Source organism: Zootoca vivipara, chromosome 15 (assembly GCF_963506605.1).
Source record: "Zootoca vivipara chromosome 15, rZooViv1.1, whole genome shotgun sequence".
NCBI lineage: Eukaryota > Metazoa > Chordata > Lepidosauria > Squamata > Lacertidae > Zootoca > Zootoca vivipara.
The window spans coordinates 31,724,034-31,751,918 of record NC_083290.1 but is presented as its reverse complement, the minus strand read 5'-3'; the positions used below and the strand labels follow the sequence as shown (position 1 = coordinate 31,751,918).

The 27,885-nt window shown below is 43.9% G+C and overlaps 1 protein-coding gene across 1 annotated transcript in view; it reads right to left on the bottom strand.

Annotated features, from left to right (window-relative positions):
- Positions 1 to 27,885, bottom strand: part of KIRREL3 (kirre like nephrin family adhesion molecule 3) — a 314,241-nt gene that overhangs the window by 230,792 nt on the left and 55,564 nt on the right. The window contains exons 4-5 of the mRNA XM_060268593.1: positions 20,532 to 20,681; positions 17,106 to 17,255 (exon numbers count right to left, since the gene is read on the bottom strand). Coding sequence (XP_060124576.1) covers positions 17,106 to 17,255; positions 20,532 to 20,681 — 300 coding nt within the window. The remainder of the gene's footprint in view (positions 1 to 17,105; positions 17,256 to 20,531; positions 20,682 to 27,885) is intronic.

Genomic DNA, 27,885 nt, shown 5'->3' with positions numbered 1-27,885 from the left:
TTTATTCTTTCCAGCTACCAGAAAATTGGAGCAAAGATTATTCTCCTTGCATACAGCCGTCACCTTGATGCAATGCAATACTTCCGTTAACTGCAATCTGGTTGTTGTTGTATATAGTCTGAGGCTGTCAAATATAATCCACTGTCATAAGTAACAGCATAATGAATTTTCTAAGGCATTGACAGGAGGCAAGAGGCCAGAGTTTCTGGATAATGTTGTTGATGATGATTAATTATGATCTTCACTTACATGGCGTTCCAATGTGCAAAGTTGTGGAACCATCAAGGTTCTCTGCTCTGTCACCTAGGGAAAAGAGTGTATCTCAGTAGCACATCACCTGCGCTGCATGTAGAAGAACCCAACTTTAATCCCTGGCACCCCCATGCATGGCTGGGAGGGACGACCTGTCTGGAACCCTGGAGAGTGCTGCCACTCAGTGTACACAATACTGAGCTAGATGGACCAATGGTCTGACTTGGTTAAAGACAGCTGCCTATGCTCCTGCCTCCCCAGAGTGCCATGGCCCAGGGCCGCCTCCTCTCAGCTAGGGGAGAGCTCCAAAGACACTAAGGACAGAGATATTTGGGGTGCTGAACCTACACAGGATGCAGTCTCCTAGCCAGTGACCTGCTAAAGGCTTCCATGGAAGAGCAGTATCTGTTGCATTTTATCTGCACAATTGGGATGCATTGGAAAATATGACTTAGCAGCCGCCTGCCCCCCAAATGGCAGCTGGGCATTCTGTTTTGGCGATTGTAACCCTGGTTTAAGGAGCCATTTGGTACCTAGCTTATATATCTGCATTTCTTACACTGCCTGCAGCCCCAGAAGACATTTCTCATCCATCACACCATGTCCAGGGGCCACAGGACACAATTCAGCACTGTTTAAGGACAGACCTATGAGGTGGAAGGTAGCCCCTTTTTACTACCAAGCAGGATCCCACCAGCCAGCCAGCCAGGCTTCATTGGGGGAAAGGATCCAGTTTTACCAATCCAGCAAGCACGGGACCCAGCTACCTATGGCTGCCATGAGTTGGTGCTTCTGGAGGATTACGTCACACTGTCAGAGCAACATGAGCTTCCTGACCCTCTCCCTTCCTCTCCCGCTCTCATCCCCTCCCACCCTTCTCTTCCTCGCGGCAAAGCAACTGCTCTGTTCAAAGTTTCTATTCGCCTGGTTGCATCTGAGATCTGGAAACTCAACACTAATTAACGTGTCTGCAACCCCCAGCTTGCCCAGCAGGGCCTGGAATTCACTCATGCTCCCTTGAGTGCAGCAAGATCTACAAGGTAGCCCTCTGGCTCCTTAAACTGCGCGGCTGGCAGATGAATATTTTAACAACATGCATCTGTTGGCTATACAATCTCTCGTCTTTGCCCTCTCTGTTTTGCGCTTTGATGGAAGACCTGGGGAAAACCTCCACTGGTTACAGCCAAAGTGTTTGCTTTGCAATTTCATACCGAAGCTGCTGGATTTTATTTTTCATTCTCCCTCTCCCTCTCCAAGTCCTAATCAGGCTCTTACTTTATTTAATTAATACTCCCAATTTAGTTAAACAGATCATAAATTACCATACTCTCGTGTGTGTGTGTGTGTGTGTGTGTGTGTGTGTGTGTGTGTGTGTGAGAGAGAGAGAGAGAGAGAGAGAGAGATACACAGAGAGATGTGGCAGGTAGAAAGGAAGCCTGGTTCCAGAGGAATTCCCTGCTCTGCTTTGCTTGCTAAATATATAGATGTGTGTGGCATGAACCTAGAGGGAATGTTTTATGAAGAGTGAATGAACTGCCTTTGCCCCTAGCAAATGTCTTATGCAGCTCTATGCCTGAGCTCTACAGTCTAAGTCAGATATAGGAAATAGGCTAGCTGAGAGTAAGGATGGAGGAAAAATGTTTCTAAATTCTCTAATCAAAATATGTGTTAAGCATTATGACATTTTGCTACCTGGCGAAAACCTGTTTATTTCCCTGGGAATTTGGGAGATTTTTAGTAAACTGTTAGGCTTTATGCTGGTACTTTTGCTCTGTATTTTAAACATTCTATTGTTTGTTTAAGATGTCTGTGCACTTGTTATATTAAAATTCTTTAATCTGTACTGTGATCTGTGTATGATGGGTGCACAAACATGTTCTGAAACAGATAGATTAGTAAAAATAAAGTATAAAAAATGATTGGGACAGGGAAAAATTCTTGCCCAAATACCGTACGTACCTTAGGGAAAATCACAAGCAAAACTTCTTTTTCAGGGGAATTGTGCAAAACAAATAAAAATAAAATGCATACTATACAATTAAATAGTAAAACAAGGTGACCCCTGAAAGGCTTGTATAAAAAATTAAGGTTTGGGGGCTTTCCAAAACCTTGAAGCATATTAACATGACACAGTTTGGGACAGAGAGAATTAAAATGCTGCCAGACAACCATGGAGAAAGCCTGTTTGTTTGTGGCCATCGACCTCAGCAACCCTGAAAGTGGATGCTCAAAGAAGGTCTCTGATGCTGACCTCAATGTGTGGGCAGGTTTGCACATATGCAGACAGCCTAACATATAGTTTGTGACTAAACTGTATAATTGGGTCCCAAAATGCACTGGCAGCCAGCAAAGCTGACATGCCTGCCTGGTCCCCATTGTGACTCTGGGGGCCACATTTTCTACCAGTTGAAATCTGAAAAGCATTCTCTAAGCTAGCTCTATATAGCACAAATTGCAGTAGTCTAATATCGACATTGCTAATGGATCAACCAAACACTGTCAGGCCAATACCAATGGGCCAACCCTTGGTATTATTGGCCCATTTGCGTTGGTTGGTTTCTCAAGTGAACAGTGTCTCTGCAGATATAGTTCAATGTCAACACTTAATGTTGAATGGAAGAAGTGATGGATTTGGTCGATCCAGGTATCTCTGGGAGTGCCTACACAGTTTGATTTTCCAACCAGTGGAGACAGTTAACTTCCATGAAGCAAATGTGAGATTGGAGGCACCCTCACAACATTACTTTAAAGGGTGAGTAGTCTTCATTTGGAAGAAGACTGCTCTTTCAGTACCCTGGTCCACAGCAGTTTAGAGCTATAAAGGTTAAAACCTGCACTTTAAATTCCAGTGAAACCAGAAGCTGTTTGGTTGAAGAAGCTCTGGATGAAGTCAATTTGCTGCCTTAGGCAAAAGACAAGATGGCACACCCTGTTCCACATACCTGTGTAGAAGCTGACTAGAGTTGAATGCTACTTCAACATTGGCAATAAGGTTGCATCTTCCATGACACCTGAGGCCAGCAGGCTAGCTTAGGGGAATGTTGCCCCAGCCTCCCAGTTTCTGCCACCTGTGGCAGTTGCCTCATTCTGCTCCTCAGTATAGCTAGCCTTGAGTTGAAGAACTCTAGCACTGTGAAAAACAGAGGCATATATATTCCCAAAACCTGACGGGGCAGAAATTTAGTACAAATGAATGCTGGCATGGATTTCATGTGAAGAGGATATCCCTTTCCATTTCTCTGGGAACAAAACTCTAGTCCCCTGAAGCCAGTGGAGGTAAGTGATCCTTGCAGGCTCAGTTGTTTGAACAATTGGACTTCCAAAGGCTTATGGAACAATCTATTCCACCACATCTAACTGTGTAGATCTAAACCTAATGTGACACATTCTTAAATATTTAATTAAAACACTGTCTCTCTCTTCATTTTGGAAGGGGGGTGGGGAGAAAGGAGGCAGCATCAGGCCGATCAAGCTGTTGTCAGACACAAGTGGCAGGAGTTCAAAAAACAATTTAGACAGCATTTGGGGATATCTCAGGAGCAGTCACGCATAAAGTTAAAGGCTGAGCATGTGGAATTTGGCAGTTCATATTTTGGCAAGGAGAACATGGGAAGCTAAGCTAGAAAGGTGAAGGCATTTTGAAAAGACAGTAAAGGGAAGAAGAGGGAGAGACCAAGGGAAGGCTTTGGGAGACAGGAAGACACCAGGGGGTCTTCCAACCTTCAGAGGGATCGAGTGCTTCTGTTCAGAGTTCCAGCCAGCCATGCCCCTTTTCAGAACACACCATTCTGTTCCATTCCCTACCATGGGATTCTCCCAGGTTTGCTGATACCTCTGTCTTGTGTGCATATGTTGCTGTGTTGGGAACATAAAGACCCACAGTTAGCGAATGAATTTTCTATTGGTACCTAGGATGAATCAATGCATTTCCAATGGCTGTAGGAGCTGGCAAAGCATTTCCCAATTCAGTGTCAAAGAAAAAGAGCCAATTTAAAATGGCAACCACATAAAACTCATCTGACACCATGGGGATGATCAAAACCCAGTGCCAAAATGAAGAGAATGAAAGAGACTTATGCTCAGATCTCCAGAATTTTTATATAGCTATATCTATTGATACAGACAGCGTAGTGTAAACTGGGGCAGCAGCGGGGGGGGGGGTAACCTGTGGTTCTGTTGGACTCCAGTCCATCAGCCCAAGCAAGCATGGCCAACAGTCAGGGATGATGAGAATTAAAGCCCATGGTTCCCCAAGCCCAATATAAAACATCCCCTGGGGAGCTCTGTTTTTGATTGGAGCACCAGTGCTGAGGCAGGGGGCATTTTGCACACCCCCATTTTCCCATTATAAAGCAGCAAAAATTGGCATTAGCCCCACAGTGGAGGAATTCAGGAACCATGCAGTAGTTCCTGCAGCAGGTCTAATTACAGCTCCACACCAGGGTGTGTGTGTGTGTGTGTGTGTGTGTGTGTGTGTGTGTGTGTGTGTTTGATGGGGGGGTGTTACTGTGAGGGGAGCATTAAGCACCCTCTCCCCCAGAACTGCTGCTCTGATCCAACCTGGAGCACACCCTCCCTCCACCACTGTGGCAGCTTTAAAGAAGAACTTTTTAAAGGAGACCTGATCGCTGATCTCTTGACTCATGTCTGTTTTCATCTTCAGTGATAGGCACAGAGAGGATAATGAACTCCAGGTACTACCGTAGAAATGTACTTTACTCCAAATATGTTTTGGAAATTTCCTCCTTCAAGAGAACATTTTTCAGAATACAGTTGTATCTCGGCTCCTGAATGCCTTGGGAGTCAAACGTTTCAGCTCCCGAACAATTGAAAACCGGAAGTGAGTGTTCCAGTTTCCAAACATTCTTTGGGAAGCTGAACGTCCGACAGGGTTTCTGTGGCTTCTGATTGGCAGCAGGAGCTTTGGAAGTCGAACACACCTGTATCTGGCTGAAGGCCTCTGGGCTTGTGAGACTGGAGTAGGAATAGGTGGATAAGTCTATTTCCTGTCCTTGTCAGTTTCACATGTGTATGTTCATGAATTCATCCTAGTCTGTTTCCAAATCAATTTAGGATTTGCTACCTCCCCCCCCCACAAAAAAACACCAAAAACCCACCATATGAAAATCTGTATTTAAATACACAATTTCTTACAAAGAAGCATTTAAATACTGATTATTATTTTTAAACCATGGAGAACTGTAACACAAAATTCAGAGAAGCAAACACAAAGCATAATTACCTTCCAAGCCATGCATTAGTCCAGGAGGTGTAAATTAGTTCAGTTTGCTTAAAAATGTGAACTGAATGAAATTATCTTCCAGGGTTGAATGCAGTCTGGGAATGTCCCCAGCCACTCTATTGATAAAACAGACTCCAAATCTGATGGAACAAGGCAGAGCTCAGACACATTCTGGATATTATTCTACTTCTGTCAGAAGAGTAGGATTTCCTGCCTCTGCAAGAATGCCAGTACCATCTTTGCAGGGAGGGAATTGTGGGTTGTTGTTTTAAAAAGTGTGGCTTTTACTCCACACCTTGGGGAGCTCTTGCAATCAGTGGCTACCTTCTCTTAGGGTGAATATCAGTTTAGTTTGCATTTTAATGTGAACCTTCCTAATTCACATTTCCTGAAACAATGCACAGACAGAAATGCTTTCTTTCAAACTTCACACGCCTCTGAATTTTGCGATGCAGTTCTTCAATAAAATAATGTGTAGGGCAAGAATGCATTAGGGAAATAGGATCCAAATTCAACATTGGTAGAAAGAAAATTCAAAGCAATGGTAGATATTAAGAGACCATATGAGAGCCAAGTTTTAATGCTTTTTTTTTTTTGCATGATTCTGAAATTGGCATCACACACACAAATACATACTCAGAGTTCTTCCCTAAATCTTTCTTTGACTTCAGTGTAGCGTTTGGGTCTAGTGAAAGACACTAAATATTGTTCACTAAATATTGCACCACCCTGGCACCTGGGCATGTTCACTTGGTCGCAAGTGGCCAATATCCAGGTGCATAATGTGCCTGGCGCCTAGTAAATTTCAAACGCTGCCTTCATTACATAGTTTTTGTTGCATGTTGAAGACACATCTCTTTACTCTGGCCTTTGACACTTGAGATATATGCTGTAGGATCCACCCTATTCTCTTAATTGTTTTTAATATTGTATTATTAAAATTCTGCAACCTGTCCCGACACCTCATGGTAAAGGGTGGGTAAGAAATACAAAAATAAATATTAACAACAACAACAACAACAACAACAACAACAACAACAACAACAACAACATATGCTCACCATTTGTGGAGGACCATTTCACCAATGCAATGCCATTCCCTCATGCCCAATTATTTTGCCCCTACTGCAAACCCATAAGAAGTTTGCACTTCCACATGCAGGATGCAAGGCCTGGGGAACACAGTTGACCCTGCTTTCCCCAATCAAATATTTGTGTTGCATCCAGAATCAGCCGTACTTTGAATAGGTCTACTCTAAGTATGGCTAACTATGTATCCCACCCTTAGAAAACATGGAACCTTAAAAAAAAAATCACCCAAAGGGTGATTTCATGACATTAAATGTTCTCTAATCTGAGAACATGAGTTTCAATTTCTCTCCTTGAAGTCAATGGGATTTAATGGTGTTCTGTTCTGGCAGGATTATTCCCACTGATTGCTCTGCTGCCGATTTAATGCCCACCCCCCAACCTGGACCCAGGGGCAGAGGAAGGGGGTGTGGTGGGTGCTGGTCACTCTGCATGCAGGCTCCGGGCTGCGTAAACGGTCCGCCCGCTGCCTCCTAGCCAGGTGTAGAGCAGCTGAGTGGGAGGAGGCAGGCAGACTCCAGAGGCCCCGTGGTGCGCCCTGCCCCTATGCGCGGCTTGCCCCGCCCCAGGCGCCCGAGCGGCTTCCTCCTCTGCTGCTCGGACCTTCCAAATTTCAGCATCATGAATCATTTGTGCCAATATTTTTGCTATGCATACTTTAATTGTTGGATAAACTAAATTCCTTTCATAAGGTTTCGTGAACCTTAAAATCCCATTAAGAGGTTGTTTGGCTTTCCTTATTGCAACAACTGAGGTCTGATTATCAGGCAAGCTGGTCTAGGAAGCACGTTATATACCTAAGGATGAGAAAGAAGAAGAGCAGCTCAAGTGGCTTCCTATTATTTTCCAACACATATTAGTTTGTTGATAGAGCAAATACCAAAATGTTGGCTTCATTGCGCAACAGGTGTTCACCTTCTGTTCTGACAATACACAAAATTGTCTTTCTAACTGAGGTCTCTTTTGGGATAATAATATCACATCATATGCATGGAATACAATAACCATCATTCTTAAGGCAAAAGCAAGTCACCAGTGATATTTTAGCTATTGCACATAGAAAGACAATTTGGGGGGGGGGGTGTCCTGCAAACTTCCCTTGGCTGGTAATGAAAATGTGCAACTCAGAATTCCTTGCAATGTTACAGAGCTGCTGTTGAAATTATGGTGAGCTAATGTTGAAAAGCATGGGGGCCCTTAATGTTCCCAATTCCCAACCTTCAACTCCCCTCAATTTGACTCAAATGCTCCCTTAACCATCTAAAAGCAGCACCCAAAATGCTGTCATAGAAGGTGAGCCCAGGGCTGCCCCTAGTTATTTTGTGCATTGTCACAGACGATGCTGGAACTCACTGGTCATTCATTGCCATTACTTAAGGCTGCCTTAGCATGAAGACACCTTTTGCTTCCATCCATTTTTGTCACTGTAGACGTGGACAGATTTTCTCTCTCTCTCACTTTTGTATTAACTTTTCATTTCATGGAAAGCTCTCAAATAAACAGCATGAGCCAGCCCCACAGCTAAGCATTTTGAAGTCACATTGATTTCTACAGTAGAGGTCTAAGCACTTGCCTAAATGTCCCATCAATGGGACTTAAAAGGGCTTATCTTTGGCTGGATCATGCCCAGCCATAATAAATGTCAATCAATAGCCTTATTTCTAACTATATAGAATTAATTGAGAATAGCTGGCAGAAGAAAATACCATGCTTAGCTTTAGCTTTATTGCATCCTGTACAGATTCCATCCTCCTCTCGCCTGATGTCTCCCATCAGGTGTTCAAACACTGTATGAACAATGACCACCCTAGCCCATTGTCATAAGCATCAGGTCCCCTTTTTATTGCACAAACGGGTGACTGCAAGGCTCAGGCAGAAACAATGCCCCATGTTATTTGTCACCCCCAACCAAATAGTTATTATAAGTAACAGGACATTGAGCAGCTCAATTTATTCCCACTTTTTCTGTCTCTAAGTTTCCATCTGATATATTTATTATGAATTTTGCTATTATGAATTTTTTAATAATACTTTCCCCACACTTCCCAAATTTATAGAGTGGCTCTCAACATACATTGATTAAAAACCAAGTAAGAAGCAATAGCCATAATTCCAAAAACATATCCATAAAGAAAATAAAGAGGAAAGGCAGATATAAACCCAAATACCAAAAAGGAATCAACACCACAAATGATCAGATAAAAGCCCTGCTGGATAAATAAAGTATGTTTTGACCTGACATTTAAAAAATATGAAATATGGCATCTTCCTATGGGAGAGTTCATTCCACAGTTGGGTAGCCAGCAATGAAAAGACCTTCTCCTGCATTATCACCCATTTCACCACTGGAGATGGGCTCCTTTTGCAGATTTAAATATTGGGGATGTTTGTATGGGAGAAGTTGGTTCTTTAAATATCTGCCTGTGACAACTTCCCTCAATAAATATAGATATGACTGGCGTAATGTGGCAGGATTCAGGTGCTTTAAAATTAGGCACTCCCTGTCAGTAACACTTGAGAGATCTGATATTATCTGCATATGGTAGCATGTCACAATATACAGCAGCAAGGATTTTTAATAATGTGAAGGGGAAACCGCTGACCACTTATCCCTCAACCAGAAGATCAAAGTAATGATGAGGCACTTTGCATCGGAATTTAATTTGAATACACTCAATGAAGGTTAATGGATACTCTGATGAGGCACAAGACTTTGTTTCAGTCAAAACTCTTTACAGAGATAGTTAAGAACTAACTTTACTTATAAACCACACTTTAACGTGTTTCTGAATAAATTGATTTGTGTCAGGTCAGGTTCCAATTTTCAACTCTCCACTTGCTCTTGATTGGATAACACTCCGCCCAGCCCTGATAGGCTTCTGGGCCCATAGGAGGAGGTTGCACATTCTGTCCATCAAACACACACACACACACACACACACACACACACACACACACACACACACACACACCATTTAAAGCTTAAAAGGTTAATATTAGCACTTGGAATTGAGATTAGAATTAAACTGGTGGCCAGTGCAGATCATTCAACACTGCTGAGATCTTGATGACCACCAGCAAGTCCCTACACCAAGTGTCTCGGTGCCACATTCCAAACCAGCCAGAGTTTCCAAACAGTATGCAGACAGAGGCAGCCATTACAGTAATCTAATTCATGTACAATATTACCTTGACTCTTAGTAGCTTTTATATACAGTCGTACCTTGGTTCTGGAATGCCTTGTGACTCAAACGTTTTGGCTCCCAAACGCTGCAAACCCGGAATGGCCCTGCCATTTGCTGGTCCTGCTTCATTTACCCCATTGCCTGTTTAGAATGTGTCCTTGAATGCTGTCAATACCTTCTGCTTGCTTGGATGGTGGATGAAGAGGTGTGTGTAGAAACTAGCCTCCTGTAAAATTCACACTTACTCACTTAGGCTTCTTGCTCCACGTGGCATGTGCCCTCTTGGAGATTGCACAGAAGGAAAGGTGCCTCCCAGGCTGAAAAACCTCCCCCCTTACTCTAAAGCTGCCTTCCCAGTGTTGGAGGCTGCTCTGTTAGTGCAAATAGGGCACTGCCCCACCAACCACAGCTTGCCGTTGCCTGCCTGCTTCCTCACTTACAACAAGTCTATAGGGGTGGCACTACCTGTCGGCTTCCTCCTCCTCTTTCTTAGTCTCAGTCTTACCTTTCTAGAACTGAGAAGGGAGGAGGATGGGGACGAAACTAGAACTAGTTGGCTCTGGTTGTCATTGGATCTGGCTTCACCTACTAAGAACAGCAAGAGCTGTTCAACAGTGGAATGGTCTCCTTCAGGAGGCTATGGACTCTCCTTCCTTGGAGGTTTTCAAGCAGAGGTTGGATGGGCCATCTGCCATAGATGCTTTAGTTGAGATTCCTACATTGCAGGGGGTTGGACCTGATGGCCCCTTCCAACTCTACAATTCTATGGGTCTATGACTGTTGGTCTCCCCGCTTTCTCCCAATGAGCATCAGCCACAGCTGCTCCCCAGTGAAAACTCCCCAGTTAGAGGAGTTTCTGAACTGAGCTGTGGGTGGGTGTGTAGGTAAGTGAATAGATAGACATAAATATCTATTGTGGACACAGAGCTGCTGGTCTGTTTGTATGGCAGACTAGTTTTACAGCAGCCCTAGGTACACTTTTATTGGGCTGTATTCCCCCAGAATCATCCACAGCAGTGTCACTGCCTTCTATAAATGCAGCTGGGACCCCTGTAAATAAAGAGAAATCACCGGCACCGGGGGAGATGGCTGGTCTCATTACCAGTCACCACACGAAAGGAAACAAGGCCTTGGTATCACCACTGACTTCATGAAGACAGACAATTCCCCTCTTGCTGACTCTGACATCTATGCTCTCTGCAACCTTCCCCGCCTCTGGCAAGTGTGTCATTTTCCCCACGACCGAAGTTCCATTATCCACTTTCATCTTCTTGTTTTATTGGCTTCCTGTGACTGTGTTAATGGCCCTTGCTTTGGACAAGCCCATGCAATAAGACCCCTCGGAGCATGCCGTATGGTGACAGGCAGGACACACAGTCATTCTGAACCAAGCGGCACACAGAAAAACACTTCCAGGTAACTTCCGTCAAGACTATTAGAAACTACTTATTTGTTGTTAATAGAATGCAAAGGCTCTTGTTCCTAGGCAGGATAATCTTATTGCTATAATTCATATCTTGGCTCATTGAGAAGGAAACCTGGAGGGAACAATAGCTAGTGGAGTGCATCTGCTGCGTCAGTAGTAGAAGGGAATGTATATTTGCATCTTGGAATATTAAAAGCGGCACCAGAAGCAAAAAAGCATAACTAGCATTGCACAGGGAAATCTGCTACACCAGCCTTCCCAACCTGGCGCTCCTTTAGATGTTTTGGGGGTACAATGTCCATAATCAAGATTGACTCTAGGGTTGGATTACACCAGGATGTAGCTCAGCTGGTAGAGCATAAGAGTCTTAATCTCAGAGTTGTTGGTTCAGGCCCCACATTGGGCAAAAGATTCCTGCATTGCAGGAAGGTTGGATTAGATGATCCTCATGATCCCTTCCAACTCTACAATTCTATGATTCTTTGATTCTACTGCAATGCACTCTATGTGGGGCTCCCCTTACACTTGATACAGAAACGGCAGTTACCTTGCCAGCAGGAGTGAGGGCCTGTGTGCAGATACACCTCTTCTCAGAGATCTACATTGGTTGCCCATTTGCTACTGGGCCAAGTGCAAGGTGTTGCTATTATTATATACAGCCCTTAACAGCTTGGGACCAGTTTGCTTGAGAGATCACCTTGCTACATATATGCCCAATCAGCCTGTAGAACTGCTACTGTTACAGGTGACACATAATATCTGTTCTACACTTGTAATAAACTGATCTTTAAGTGTGGAAACACCTACACTTTGGAATTCCTTGCCTACTGGAATCAGGCAGGCACCTTCTTTGTATTCTTTCTGCACCTTCTTAAAACATCTTTGTTTAGGCAAGCCCAGCCAGGTCTGCAGTGCAGCTGTCCCCTTTTTGATGGCAAGTATGCTTGATGTGATTGTACAAGTTTGACAGCACAGTAATGTACAACTACTGGCATATCCCTGCCTTTTTAAGTGTGATATCCTGTATAGCTTTTTCGAAGGACACCTAATCCTGCCCCCTACCTTAATTTTGTGCAGTGCAATACTGAAAATATTCTACTAGATACAAACAGCATGGCAGCTGCCCTCACGTGCCAATCTTACCCATTTGTTACTCTCTGCAAAGATGCAGATCACAAAGCCCAGAATTTTTAAAGGGGGCAGGGTGGGAGGAACTGTCATTTTCAACAGCTAGATTTCCTAAGATAACACTCCCTGAAGTAATTTCATCCTTTGCTTTATTTACACATTTGAGGGTCAACTCAAACATTGAAGGAAGCAGAAAGAGAAACAACAATCTTCAGAAGATCAAAGGTCCCTGGTTCACTATTCTTTATCTGAGGATAAGTGGCCCTGTAAACAACAGAAGATATTGCTGTGTTGTGTGGAGTACTGTACACAATTCCAGGAGAAAGGAACCCTATGACCTGTAAGAATCACACTGGATACTACCTGGCTGTGACAAAATAACGTCTATAGCTGTTGTGAATAGCAAAAGAACTTAGCAAATGGTTAGGGCGCTCTTGCAGCAAAAAAATCTAATGCTATTCTAGGCATCAACAGAAGTCAAGCATCCTGATCAAGTGAAGGAACAGTATCACTCTGTTCTGCCTTGGGCAGACCACACCTGGAGTACAGTGTCCATTTCTCGGCACCACAATTTAAGAAAGCTGTTGACAACCTGGAATGCGTGCAGAGGAGGACAATCAAGATGATCAAGGGTCTGGAAACCAAGCCTTATGAGGAACGGTTGAAGGAGCTGGGTATGTTTAGCCTGGAAAAGAGGAGACTGGGAAGAGAGATGATAGCCATCTTCAAATATCTTAAGGGCTGTCACAGGAAAGATGGAACAATCTTTTTATGTAACTGGCAGATGGAAAATTAGAAATTGTTGTTGTTGTTGTTACTACTACTACTACTACTACACAGGGACCCAGGTGGCGCTGTGGTTAAACCACTGAGCCTAGGGCTTGCTGATCAGAAGGTCGGCGGTTTGAATCCCTGTGACGGGGTGAGCTCCCGTTGCTTGGTCCCAGCTCCTGCCAACCTAGCAGTTCGAAAGCACATCAAAATGCAAGTAGATAAATAGGAACCGCTACAGCGGGAAGGTAAACGGCTCTGGTTTGCCAGAAGCGGCTTTGTCATGCTGGCCACATGACCTGGAAGCTATACGCCGGCTCCCTCGGCCAATAATGCGAGATGAGCGCGCAACCCCAGAGTCCTAATGGTCAGGGGTCCCTTTACCTTTACTACTACTACTACTACTACTACTACTACTACTATAGGCTTCTTTCCTTTTTCCTTTCCTTTCCTTTTGCTATGTTTGGGACCTCTGTTTGGGGCCTTTATTAAGGTCCTGGGATTGTGTACTCATGTGGGTGGTAGATGGTTGATGGGTGGTCCTGGGTGGGAGACAGGGTAATGTTGGTCTCCCAGGGTGAGAGGCTGAGAGGAGAAAGGAAGGACCCCTGTTGAGAGCTGGGAGGGGCTGATACCTTCTATGGGTGGTGGGAGTTGAGAATTGCCTTTAGGAAAAGTCTCCGTATTTTTCTTACTCTGTATTTTTTGTATCTGTTTTCCTATTGTATTGTGAAAAGCTTACATAAAAATCTTACTTAAAAAAAAAGGAATGAAAATCCATCAAGGAAGTACATCTGACATTTGTTCATATAATGTGTGTGTGGGGGGGGGGGGTTAAGCCTGAAAATTATATGTAGTTATTTTATTCTACCGTGTTTTCCTGAAAATAAGACACTGTCTTATATTTATTTTTCCTCAGGAAGACACACTATGGCTTATTTTTGGGAGGTGTCTTATTCCAGTGGAAAGGGCTCCACACAGCGTGGCATGGCTGAGGGCAGCGAGCTGTTGCCAGGAGGCGCTGCATCTATGTCTTATTTTCAGGGTATGGCTTATATTGTGGAAATGCGTAGAAATCCTGCTACGGCTTATTTTATGGGTAAGTCTTATTTTCGGGGAAGCAGGGGATATAGCTTTGGTGTTTCCTTTGCATTGAAATGAATGTAAGTTACATAAGCAGTTATGGGAGGTACATGAGCTATGTTAAATAGCAGACAGTGAGACTAATAACTCAGTAGTTAGTGGAAAATGAACTGCAGTGGAATGGTAACAGCGCTGATCATGACAAATACAGGTGGGAATGGAAATTCCCAGCATCCAAGGAAGTGTGCCTGGCTACATCCCAGTTCAAGTGTTTTGAAATATGTAAAACTTCTTTCAATATTCCTTCCTTCCACAATGTGGCTCCACTTTCTCAGTTCTTTTATTATTTTGCCCATTTGAACATTGATGGAAACCTTAACGGGGTGGGGGTTGGACCGGTCATTTTGTGCTCTGTCCCCTTCACAATACTCTGGCTTAACTAATCAATCCCTTGCAGAATTTCAAATCTAGTCCTGAATAGCAAAACGGCATGGGCTTATAGAGGGAGGGAATGCCGAACAGCATGTGTAATGAAGTGACCAAATAATGAACCTCAAAAATAATGAAGTGCACAAATCATGACCTACCAGAGGCTGAACCAGCATGTAATGAACCGTCGAATAACAAGCACATGCTTCAACTAATTCTGGCAAAGAGGCTTTTTGAATCCAAACAATTATTTTGCTTCAAAACTGTACTTTCAGACACAGGGTTTCAATCAAATTCAAGGAACTGCTATAGTAGGGGCACCATTACAGACAAAAACTCGGACATTCAAGCATTATTTCCTTCTCAGGCAGAGCAAGGCAGAATGCTTTTTGTTGCAGTGTGGTCCACCTTCTCAATCTAAGTTACTTTGCTGTTCTGGATGGGAGAGGTACTGCCAGAAAGTGAATGGGAAGGAGCAATAATAGCTGATTCCGGAAAATGCAGCTGTTTGCTTAGGAAAAAGCCTTAAAAAGATCCATGATGGCCTTCTTTAACTTTGGGTCCCTACATGTTGCTGGATTACGATTCCCATCATTCTTGACCAGCTTGCTGGAGGTAATGGGATGATGGGATATGTGGTACAATGTATCTGGAGAGCAACACATTGGCTTCACTGACCACTTCTTTTTCCTTGGTCTCTGCTTTCCCCTTCTGCTGGCCACCACAATAATCCCTTTTAGGTTTCTTCTCCAATACCACAAGCAAGGTAGCTGCAGGTGAGTCATACCTAGAAATCTTGGATCTTGAAATCTCCATCTGGTACCCCTCCCATGGCAAGTGAGAAAGCAACAGCTTGAGCAAACCACCCCCTGTATTCCCAGCCCCATTCATTGGCAGCCTCCTTTCATATCTCTGTGATACAGAAGAAGAGCAACTCATTGGAATTATAATGAATGAATTTCAGCTGCTATTCTCTTTTTTCATACATACTCCGCTGATAAACGCTTTTCAATCATAATAACATCTCAGCTTTTAGTAGCTGCAGGGGGCTATTTCAGTGGTATATTTTTCTAGTGTGTGTTTGTACATAAATCATGCTTCTGCAAAAGCTGAGTTACACACCCCAAATCACCAGGAGTTGTTATAAATCTAAATCAGGCCAGTCAGACAAAAGAAATACTTCTTAATATACCTTCCCTCTCCCCATCTGCATACTTTTGTCAAGTGTAGGAGTGGGATGAGGGTTAGAGAAAGATAGAAAGATGGGAATCATACTTTTTTATTAGGACCTTTCCAGCAACATTTAGAAACCCTATTTCAATGAAATAAAGATACATCCAATCCCAAATAAAAGAACCAAATGGTTACTCGAGATTCAGAATCAGGAAAATAAGTGACTTGTTCCACTGCAGTTGGGTGACAAGTTACTTACACAAATCTGTATGCTTCCTTGTGCTCATGTTTGCACATTTATTTTTATTTAGAGAATATATGTTCCCTGCCTACTTACTAAACTCTTTGAGACAATTTACCATGGCTTGGATTCAGGGCTAAGGGGCTGGGTCCAATGCTAATTCTACTCAGAGTAAACCCATTGAAGATGATCAATACAGCTAACTTAGGGCCATTGACTTCAGTGGGTCTACACTGAACAGACTTACTTGGATACAACCACAAAGTTAGTCGAACTTAGTTCCCATTGAAATAAATGGGGCTTAAGTCATTAATAACTTGATCCATTGATTTCAATGGGAGTGAAGTTCAGCTAACTTAGACAGGATCCAAATCAAGGATTTTAAATTCTAGTAAGAGAGACAAGAGTGGCTACAGAAGGATGAAAGGTGTGCACAAGCACACAAACAAGCACACCCCGCCTCATCTTCAGATGTGCCTGCTACCACTTTGCTTCTTGCTCTCTGAGCCATGGAAGGTTTCATACAAAATGGCGGCTGAAGCAGCCCAATGGTTCTCCCTCACAGGGGCAGGACCTCCTCACCCAGACTCCTGCCACCTCTCAATGTGTTTGCAACTTAAACTACTTACATAGTCAACACTGCACTCAGAATGGAACTACATGAAATGCTAGGCATGTGCCTATAACTAGCAGCAAGCAGTCCCCTCCACATTTCCAGCCCTTCTTTGTATTATGACATCACCACAGGCTATATCCCCACACATCCCCATTCTGTAACAGTGCTTGATGCTGATAGAAAAATGGCATGCGTGAGATAACCTGGGTAACCAAACCAAAAGTGCCCTCCAGGTACTCCTGGACTCCAATTCCCATCAGCCCCACACAGAATGGGCAATCACCAGGGATGCTGTGAGCCTAAAAACACACTTCGTTTTTCATCTGCTGAAGAAACTCTCTTTTTAAGCAGTGCACATACTGTACATTCTTTCTGAATGAGCCTTTTAACTCATTTCAAGGTTAAGGAAGAAGAAGAAGGCGAGAGAGAAGGAACTGTGCAATTTTTCCAGCAAGAAACCACATTCTTACCGAGAACGGTCAGCCGGGCTGGTCTGGAACGGATGGCTGCTTGAATGGCCTGGCACTCATACAGTGCATCATCTTGGAGATCTGCTCTCAGGATCTTCAGGTGATGCTCCCCTGACAGATGGTCCCCCACAACCAAGTAGCGCGGGTAACCTTTGGGGTACAAAATGCAAAGAAGGAAAGAGCTGAAAAACAGCACACTGTTTGACCGAGTCATAGCAGGGTACTGACAGAGGGTGACCACTATGGGCTTCATCTCCCCAGTTACCTATAATGTCATAGGGGTAGAGACATCCCCCCCCAAAAAAGCAGCCCTTCCCAAGTTTGATGATTAATGAGCTGTGAAGCCAAGGCAGCTTGGCACGCTTTCCTGTTTCCCCCCCCCCTGCTTTGTTTTTCAAGCTATCAACAGCAGGATTTGCTCTCATGAACCGCAAGAAATACAAATGAAGGGTTTGTTTGTATTTAGCTAATTAGATGACTAGCTGAGCTGGTATCGCACAAGCAGGCAGAGACCCAGCTTGCTAAAGCAGACCCAGCAAAGTTAATTGCCAAAGTTGCTCAGAATGATACGTCAGCCATATTAGCTCCTGTTACTCATTTCCTGTTCTGAACTTTGCAGTGTGTGGCTATCTGAAGATATCCATAAATTTATCCATAAAGATAAATTCACAATCAGAGGAATGTAAAGTATGTGTGTGTTATAAATCCAGCTTGCTGGATGCTTCATATTCTGGAAATTGGAAACAGAGAGAAGCACCAAGGAAAAGGAAGGAAGGAAGGATAAAATGCCTCCCCTTATACCTTCTTGATATCATTCATTGGAACAGAGCTCAACTTTTGCAATGCTCTGAAGAAACGCCTCCCTGATACACCAATCACCTCCATGGGTAGAGTAAGAGAGTGCCTCACATCATTGCTCTGAGGCATGGAGAAGTATTCCCATTTTACAATAGACTCCTGAGGCCTAGAGAGAGTAAGGACTGGAATTTTTATCACTGGCAGGCATACAGGGGACTGAAATTCTGATTTGCACGACATGGCAAAACGACGTGGTGCTTAAACCTACAGAGGTTGCTCAATGTAGCAAGCCATGTATGTGTGCACATGTAGGGCAAGGGCAATTCCCTATGCCACTTCAATCACTGGATCTTAATACAGAGACAGGGGGATAGCTATACGGATAGCTGGAATAGATATCAGGAGGGGTAAGCCAGGTTAAAGCAATGTATGTTTTTAAAAACATTTTAACCAACTTAGAGGTTCTATTTACAATCAAGCAGTATATGTTTTAAGAAATAAGGAGTTTGTGGGGTGCAGAATACTTCTTGCATTTAATGTCAGTCTTTGGTAGAATATACATACCCTCAAAGAAGCATAGTAGCACAGCTTTCCCACTCTCCCAAAGCCCTGTTTGGATGCTCATCAGCATCACATGTGTGCAATCACATCAGTGGGAGTGGGGCTGAGGTGCCAAGCCCCTGAGTTGCCAAGCATGTCATATTTATACCGTGTAGAGCAGGCATCCCCAAACTTCGGCCCTCTAGATGTTTTGGACTACAATTCCCATCATCCCTGACCACTGGTCCTGTTAGCTAGGGGTCATGGGAGTTGTAGGCCAAAACATCTGGAGGGCTGCAGTTTGGGGGTACCTGGTGTAGAGCGCCCCCCCAATAAAATCTGAGGGCAAATGTTTGCAGTAATTGGTAGAGCATGAGACTCTTAGTCTCAGGTTTGTGGGTTTGATCCTCATCTTGGGTGAAAGATTCCTGCATTGCAGGGGGTTGGACTAGATGACCCTTGGGGTACCTTCCAGCTCTACAATTCTATGAGTCTATGAGTCTCCTCTACTTGTGGATAAAGCATTGCAGGGCTCTATATCACACCTTGAGCGTGCTCCCCTCCCTTGCATGATTGCTCACATTCATGTGTGGTGAATGCTTGAACAGGGTTTGTGTCTCCCTATATTCCAAAGCTCTGCAACAAAAATCACAGTGCTGGAAGAGAGGGAATCATTTCTTTGTTGGAACAATATGTGGTCCCTTCCCCCAGTACATGGAGGCAAGCATTGCCCAACTTAAAATAGACTAAGGGAGGCTGGGTCTGACAGCCTGTTAATGGGGACTGTGACAATGTGCTTCAGTTTATCCCTTGCTGTAAACTTCTGGGAGCCTGAGCTGTCAATGAAAGCACCCCTCGCATTCCAAGTTTTTACTGGAAACAATTCAGAGGCTTATGTTCTGAATGTCTTTCAGATGTTCATCAATAAAATCTAGGCCCTACCATGCACCATAGTCTCCAGGAGGACTAACAGGAACTATAAAATCTCTAGTTTCCTCCATCCCTGCCATGCATGCTGGGACCCTTTTACCACCGAGTTATGGCCTCTCCCTAACTTTTCATTTCACACACACACACACACACACACACTTACTGCTCTAGCTAACTTTTTAGTGAAGCTAAGACTCACTCAGTTCCCCCTTTCAAATACTATTTAATACATGTTTAAGCTTCACTCATTGTTCCAACAACCCACCACCAAAATGGGCTGTTGTTTTCTTTTGCTGCATCTAATTTTCCAGATGCCATGCAAGTCTTTTGTGATTAGGGTTGCCAGACTCAATAGAGGACAGGACTTCTGTGCCTTTAATTGTCCTGCTCTCTTTTGAGTCTGGAAACCTTAAAGAGAAACCAGCAGACCCTTTGTTTCATTTCCAAGCAAAGGGTCTGCTGGTTTCTCTTTAAGGTTTCCAGACTCAAAAGAGAGCAGGGCAATTAAAGGCACAGAAGTCCTGTCCACTATTGAGTCTGGCAACCCTATTTGTGATCCCTGTTAGGTTCTATAACTTGATAATTGCAGTTGAGCATCACAGTCTGAACTGCTGTGGGACTTGCCCTGGTAACCTGAGGGGTGTCAGCCTGTGTGCCATCACCCACCTCTGGTCAAAGGAGGGAATGGCAAGGAAATAGACCACAGCAGCAAGGATGCCTATTTACACCAATAGGCATAGCTGCCAAGTTTTCGCTTTTCTCGCGAGGAAGCCTATTCAGCATAAGGGAAAATCCCTGTTAAAAAGGGATAACTTGGCAGCTATGCCAATAGGCCAGAACAGATCAGGGACTCAGCTACAATAGTAAAGAAAAAGCGTTTTGAATGCGTTATAAACATGCAACACCAGATGGCACTGGAGAGAGGTGAAAATTCTTTGTGATTTTCCATAGCGGGTTTTGTCTTTTGTCATAACAAGTTAATTTCTGACTTGCTGGCTATGCATTTGCCATTAGTGTTCTTCCTGTCTCCCTGCACCCCGCCTCACCCTGCCCTCAGCTTAACAGCAGCTGGAAGTGGTCAGTGTTTGTGTCTCAAGCCCATATGTCATAACACGTAACGGGAGCCGCCGCTGATGTAAGCAAATCTAGAAGGCTTACTTGAGAGATCCCGGCCTACACCGAGAGCAAGTCCATCTTTAATCCACAGCACAATGCCATTGTACTCTGGGATAGCACACAGCAGGGTCACAGGCTGCCCGGCAATCACTACCTGGTCCTGAGGTTGCTGGGTGAAAGAAGATGCTGGGCCTGCAGAAAGAGGAAAAAGGGGCGTAAATTGTCAATGCTGTTATTTATGAATTTATAAACTGCTTAATGCCACAATAGACATCTGAAACAAAACAAAACAAACCTCAGCAGCAATTATACAAGAATTGAAACACAAATATGTCCCTCAGCTTAACTTACTTCACAGGGTTGTTGTGGGGATAAAATGGGGAGAGAGACAACCACGCATGCCACCAGGATTTCCTTGGAGAAAAAGTGGGATAAAATAAAGTTCACTTGCTGCATCCAACTGTAGTCATTTTTAAACTTCTGAAGCCTGTCAAGGGTCCACCACCCCTAGATGGGAGAGGAAGAGGCACCGTGCCCACTGGCTCCAAAAATCCTGTTGTTCATTTACTGTTGGGGGTATAATGCCCTGCAAGTGTTCCGGAAAAACTGGGACATGCCATTTTTTATTGAGAGAGAATGGCGGCCATTTTGATTGCTGTGATCTCACACAATTTCACAGCACAATTTGCCATGAAAAAGCACTTGGATGGGGGAGGGAACATTGGTGAGAAATTACGCAATATCACAGACACCAAAATGACCACTATACTCTCAAACCCCCCCCCCCCAAAAAAATGGGAAGATGGTATCTTGAATATTGGCTTCGAAGTGTTGGAGGGTATGGGGCATGTCTGTACAGCTGAGTGTACATTATATGCCTATGCTACCCCTGTGATATCACCTCATAGGACCTCTTAGGTTCAAGGCCTATATGGGCATCCGCCTTTGCATGATTAACAATTGCATGAGAGGGAAAGTGGGCAGGGACAATCAGCACTGCCCCCACTGTCACTTCCATTCTTGCCAGGAATTCCAACAACCATGTCAACAGAATTGGAACGAATGTCTGCAGTTCCCATCCTTGTCCAGAGAAGGGCAGTGATGTGCCTGGCATCCCCAGACCACCAGTTCAAAACACAAATCTGGACCTCTTCACAAATGTATGGAACGCGCAAAGTGGGGAATCTGGACTGTCTCCACATATTATCTCCTGCAATTCATCTGAACGCCTGAATGAAGGCTACATATGTATAAGTTGCAAACGCATAGGTGCAAAAGACAGGGCTCTCAGGTGAAACATGTAAAGAAAGAGTCCCATCTACTAAATGGTTTGCTCCATTTTTTTTACTATTGTTATTTATTAATAGGTGACCCAGGTGGCGCTGTGGTTAAACCACAGAGCCTAGGGCTTGCTGATCAGAAGGTCGGCGGTTCGAATCCCTGTGACGGGGTGAGCTCCCGTTGCTTGGTCCTAGCTCCTGCCAACCTAGCAGTTCGAAAGCACGTCAAAATGCAAGTAGATAAATAGGAACCACTACAGCGGGAAGGTAAACGGCATTTCCATGTGCTGCTCTGGTTTGCCAGAAGCGGCTTTGTCATGCTGGCCACATGACCTGGAAGCTATACGCTGGCTCCCTTGGCCAATAATGCGAGATGAGCGCACAACCCCAGCGTCGGTCACGACTGGACCTAATGGTAAGGGGTCCCTTTACCTTTATTATTTATTAATATTTATTAAATTTATATACTGCCCTTCATTCGAGGATCACAGGGTGGTTTGTGGTATAATAACAAAAGATACATAACATAATTAACAAGCTCCGTGATACTTTTGAATTGTTATTATTTTATTAAATCCTATACCGCCCTTCATAGTAACAATCAAAAACAATTACAGCCCCTCCCCAGTTTAAAAGGCCATAGATTGTTTAATTAGCCAAAGGCCTGGGGTGAGAGGAATGTTTTTGCCTGGTGCCTAAAGATATTTAATGAAGGTGTCAGGCAAGCCCTCCCCTGGGGAGAGCATTGCATAAGTGGGGAACCACCACAGAAAAAGCCTTCTCCCATGTTGTCACCCTCTGGACCTGTCATGGAGGAGGCACATGATTTAGTGACAATCTGATCATTGTATTAACTCTAAAAATTGTTAATTCTAATGGCTACTTTTGAAGGGACGCAGGTGGCGCTGTGGTCTAAATCACTGAGCCTTTGGGCTTGCCGATCAGAAGGTCGGCGGTTCAAATCCCCGCGATGGGGTGAGCTCCCGTTGTTTGGTCCCAGCTCCTGCCAACCTAGCAGTTCGAAAGCACATCAAAGTGCAAGTAGATAAATAGGTAGCGCTCCGGCGGAAAGGTAAACGGTGTTTCCGTGCGCTGCTCTGGTCCGCCAGAAGCGGCTTAGTCATGCTGGCCACATGACCCAAGCTGTCTGCAGACAAACGCCGGCTCCTTCGGCCTATAGAGCGAGATGAGTGCCACAACCCCAGAGTCGTTCGCAAATGGACCTAATGGACAGGGGTATCTTTACCTTTAATGGCTACTTTTATCTCTAGGCCCATCAGGGATTTTTCTTTTTCTTTTTGGAGGGGGAAATGGGGATGCAGTGTGTGGGGGGAGTAGCCTTTAAATTAGGGGCACTGCCGATATAACACTAGAAGGCTGGTGGAAATTTTGTCTGTAGTGTTCAGTTTGCACAAAGTCACTCTAGGGACTCAGCTACATTAGTCAAAAAACAACGTCTGAACATACAACACCAGATGGCGATGGAGAGGAATAAAACTGATTTTTCATAGTCCCCCCCCCTTTTATAACTATTTAATTTCTGACTTATTTTTAGCATTTTTTCCCCTGTGTGTAGATCCACCCATGCACTGTTGTCCGCTTTTATTTTTAAAGCCAAACAAACTAAAGGCAAAAATTTATACCTCGAAATTTACATCTATTACATGTATGACACATACAAAAGATACTCCCATGCAGAACAATATTTCAGCTGCATCTTTAAAATTAATGCATGCATATTTTAATACAGTTATATGTAGACTTGTATGCACCTGTTTATGGTCTAGTAGTTGGAGGACATTTTCCAATTGGAAAAATCCATATAATTACAGGGCAACGTGCTGGAACCATACATGCTAGCTCAAGAGGTAACACAACTCACAGGCTTCACCTTTCTGTCCATCTGATAAGAAGCACTTCTGAGACAGATTCACATTTCTAACCCAACATGAAAAATGGCCCAGTAGCCATTCTCCAAGGCTAGAGAAATGTCTAAACTACAAAGGGAGGGGAGGAATGAGAGAGAGGAAGAAATTTTATTATTTCTGATTTGATTATTTTCCCGGCTTTACCAAGCACTAACTGCAGCATCTAAAAGCAGCCTTAGCTTTTACGTGAAAGCAGACTAGGGTTCTATTAAGGTGTTTAAAACCTTCTTTTAAAATCCCCTTAGCTAGTTTTGAATTAAGGGGAAACATTGGAGAAAGAGAAAAGTTACAATTTTCAGCTTAAAAGTGAAAAAATATTCACAGGATATAAGTCCTGTTCATATATAACTCTCGCCATTGAGTGAACAAAAGCTCAGCATGGGTCTAGTCCTCCTTGAGGAAGAGCCATGCAGATGGAGTAGAGGGGGAGAGCCAACAATTATAAATCCCAAACTTAAAAGCAAACAGAATGTATCTTTTGAGCACACTCAGTTGGCATCTGCTGTGATTTCAGCAGACTAATGAGGCCTCACCCCATTCGATGGCATCACCAGGGGGGCAAGTAAAACGGCACATATTTTTCCATGTGCAGGCTTATAGGCACTGCTGCTGCTGGGATAATATGCATGAGGGATGTGGTAAGTGGCTCATTAAGCAACTTGACAGCATCCCTTTGTACCCACAGATGAATACAAAAACTGCTCAATTATCACGAAAAGAGCCACCCCTACCGTCTAATATTAGAGGCTCCTGATTGTCTCTCCACTGTGGGCAATGGCCCTCATTTTCTTCTCCTTCTCCAATGCAGAAGGCACAGTAGAGGCCTATTGTGGAATAAAGCCACTAAGAGAACTAATTTACCACCACAGTTTAAGCAATAATCTTCCCCCTTCCCTCCAGTTTCAAAATGCAACTGATCAGCATTGGACAGCGCTACACTGCAGACAAGATGGCAAGCACGAAGCAGCAGCCTTGAGCAAACCACTGTCAAGCCATCTGCCACGACAAAAGCTGAAGAATCCACAAAGCCAGAACTAAGATGTTCCCCAGCAATGGGATCATACTCCAGCAGACTTTTTAGAAGCATGACCAACACCATGAGAAACATTTGTAAACTTGAAGACAAGGGGCTGCAGGTCAGTGGTAGAGTATCTGCTCTGCGTGGATAAGGTCCTAGGTTCAATCTCCAGTACCTCCAGGTTGGGCTAGGACACTCTCTTGTCTCAAATCCTGGAGAGCTGCTGCCCATCTGTGTAGACAGCATTGAGCTAGGTGGACCAACTGAATGGCCAACCAACTATAAGACTGCATCCTATGTTCCCCCCAAGTTCCAAAAATTTACAGATGAAAATAGGAAGAACTTGGATGTTGAATGCCCTTCCTTACCCTTACCATCACCACCTGAACATCCCCACCTATGCACACACTTCTTTATTAGCTTTATATCCCGGATTTCTTTAAGGATGTTCCATGTAATCCATACAGGGTGCACAAGAGGTCTCTCATTCAAACATTTACCATACATGGATCTGCTTAGCTTCCAGTGAGGTTACTGGGCCATGTGTCTTAATGTCTAAGAACCCCTTCTTCTCTTTCTGTCCCAAGTAGCCTTTCCTACAATGGACTGCACTCAACTTCCCTCTTTATAGATTCCTTAAAAAGAGAAAAAAATGTGGTATCACAACAGGTCTGATTATAGTCTTATTATAGAAAAGCTGCATCTCATCTGATTTCCACATTTACTCTCTGGGTAGGGAGTTAAGGTGGTACCCACTCTGCATGCTCAGTCCTCACTCGCCTTCTTGGGTATGTGTGTTATCCTTTCTCTTAAGATTTGGTTTTACTTCTGCAATAACTGCAGTCCCAAAAGCCAACTGATAACTACCCCATGTGTGTGGTGCCATTATGATAACATAAACATGAACATCTGAAATGGAAGGATTGGTCTTCTCACAACAATCAAAGCATATTGGCACCACAAATAATTTAAAACACTTGGACTTCCCATTTGGCAGCCTTTTTCCTCCTCTGGGGCAGCAATGTTCAAAGGGGAACAGTTAAGTTCAGCCAGGTGTGCCCCTTAAACACCTTCCATAGTGATGGACCAGACCCGAGGCTTGCTGCTCAGGGCTATGGGACCCGAAAGGCTAACCTGCACCATTTGCCTGGAGTTACGGGGATGGTGATACAGGAAGTCCTCCCTACTCACCCTTTTGGGTGGTTAGGGAAAGCATGTGGCAATGTATATGTACCCCATTTCCCATAGACAGGGTTTGTCACCCTACTGGTAGAAGGCTTGGCCTGGTATATTACCGCTATGTTCCACCACTAATAGTTTTTCCTCTGCAGGTGGCTTGTGTTTAAATAATCATGCTATAGTTCAACCCCCATGCTGTGCCTGACTCTTTTATTTCCACCTTCAGGTTGCATGCATCCCATACAAATCAAGGCACGAGGCACACTTAATATAGAGTATCAGGCTTCTTTCTTCCCCACTGTCCCACTGCTAACTACGTGAGTGAAACCAAACAGTCCTTGAAAGTGTGAATGAACTCAAATAGAAAAATGATTATGGAGATGAAGAACCTTTCACCCATGTGTGAACATTATTCCCAACGTGGCCACTCCATCTCTCACTCCTCTGTCCTTGTCCTTAAAGGAAACTTGTTTAGACATGGCTGGGAACCGAGACCTCTAAAAAACCCTGGCTTCTTCAACAACCACAAGAGCATAGGAACCACTGCTGATTAAACACTTTCCCCAGATTGTTCAGTGTGCTAACATAAAATGACAGAATGTTATTTTTATTATTAGAATGTAGGTGGAATAATGTAAATACCTTTCAAGTTACAGATAACATTTTCATCAGCTGCCATTATTATATTACCTGCCTAATGCATGTGGAGAGAACCCTTTTCAGCTCAAGGATCACATTTCCTTCTGGGCTATCTTCTAAGATGTTGCATCCAATGTTGGTCATACTCAGGGTAGACCTGTTGAAATTAACGAGCACGACCAACATGGCTCCATTAGTTTCACTGAGTCTACTCTGAGATGTTGGATACAGCCCAGGTACAGTACTACATTCCACTGACGGGCGGGGCTAGAGGCAAACCTGGGCAGAGCAACAAATGTAAATTTTACCTTTGTACAGTAGGCTACTTTCTACACACATCCCCCTCAGTCTTCCCCCCAGGAATGCAAGAACATAGCCACCAAGTGTCCCAGAAAAAAAAGGAACATTCTGTTTTTTGCGAAAGATCATGGCAGCCATTTTGGGTGCTGCGGCCTCATGCCGCAATCTAGCCCTGAAAAAGTGCTTTGGGAGGGAAGATTGCGAGGTGGGTCATGTGACTTCCCTGGGAGCACATCCTGGAAGACACACATCCCAGTTTTTTTAATCTATATTCAATTCCTGCAACTTTCATGCGTGTTCACCCAGAAGTCTGCTCTATCCTGCTTCGGCATCAAATTGCACTAAATTCACACAAAAGCGCACATTTAAATATCTATATTAATGCCTGTTTCTATAACCCATGTTCTCTCAAAACATGCATTTTAAACACAAGATATATATACAGTGGAACCTCGGTTTATGAACACCTCGGTTTATGAATTTTCGGTTTATGAACGCCGCGGACCCATCTGGAACGGATTAATTCACTTTCCATTACTTTTAATGGGAAAGTTCGCTTCAGTTTATGAACGCTTCAGTTTATGAACAGACTTCCGGAACCAATTACACCCATGTTTCAGTTTATGAACGCTTCAGTTTAAGTACTCCGCAGACCCGTCTGGAACGGATTAATCCACTTTCCATTACTTTCAATGGGAAAGTTCGCTTCAGTTTATGAACGCTTCAGTTTTTGAACAGACTTCCGGAACCAATTGTGTTCATAAACCGAGGTACCACTGTACACAAGATATACGTATATTGAGCTGAAAGCATTGTCAGTTATTTTGGAAAGTGCAAAAGCCGGTGGATAACTAAATTCTGATCCACATAAGAAGGGCCCTGCTGGACGAGACCAAAAGCTTATCTGTTCCCATAGATCAAAGACCTAGTCTGTTCACACAAAGACTACCCAGATGCCTATGGGAAGCCCAAAGGCAGCGGAAGCCCAAAAGTCCACATCTCTGTCCAGGAGACAGGGATTAAGTCGGCTCATGTCAGAATGCACAAACATC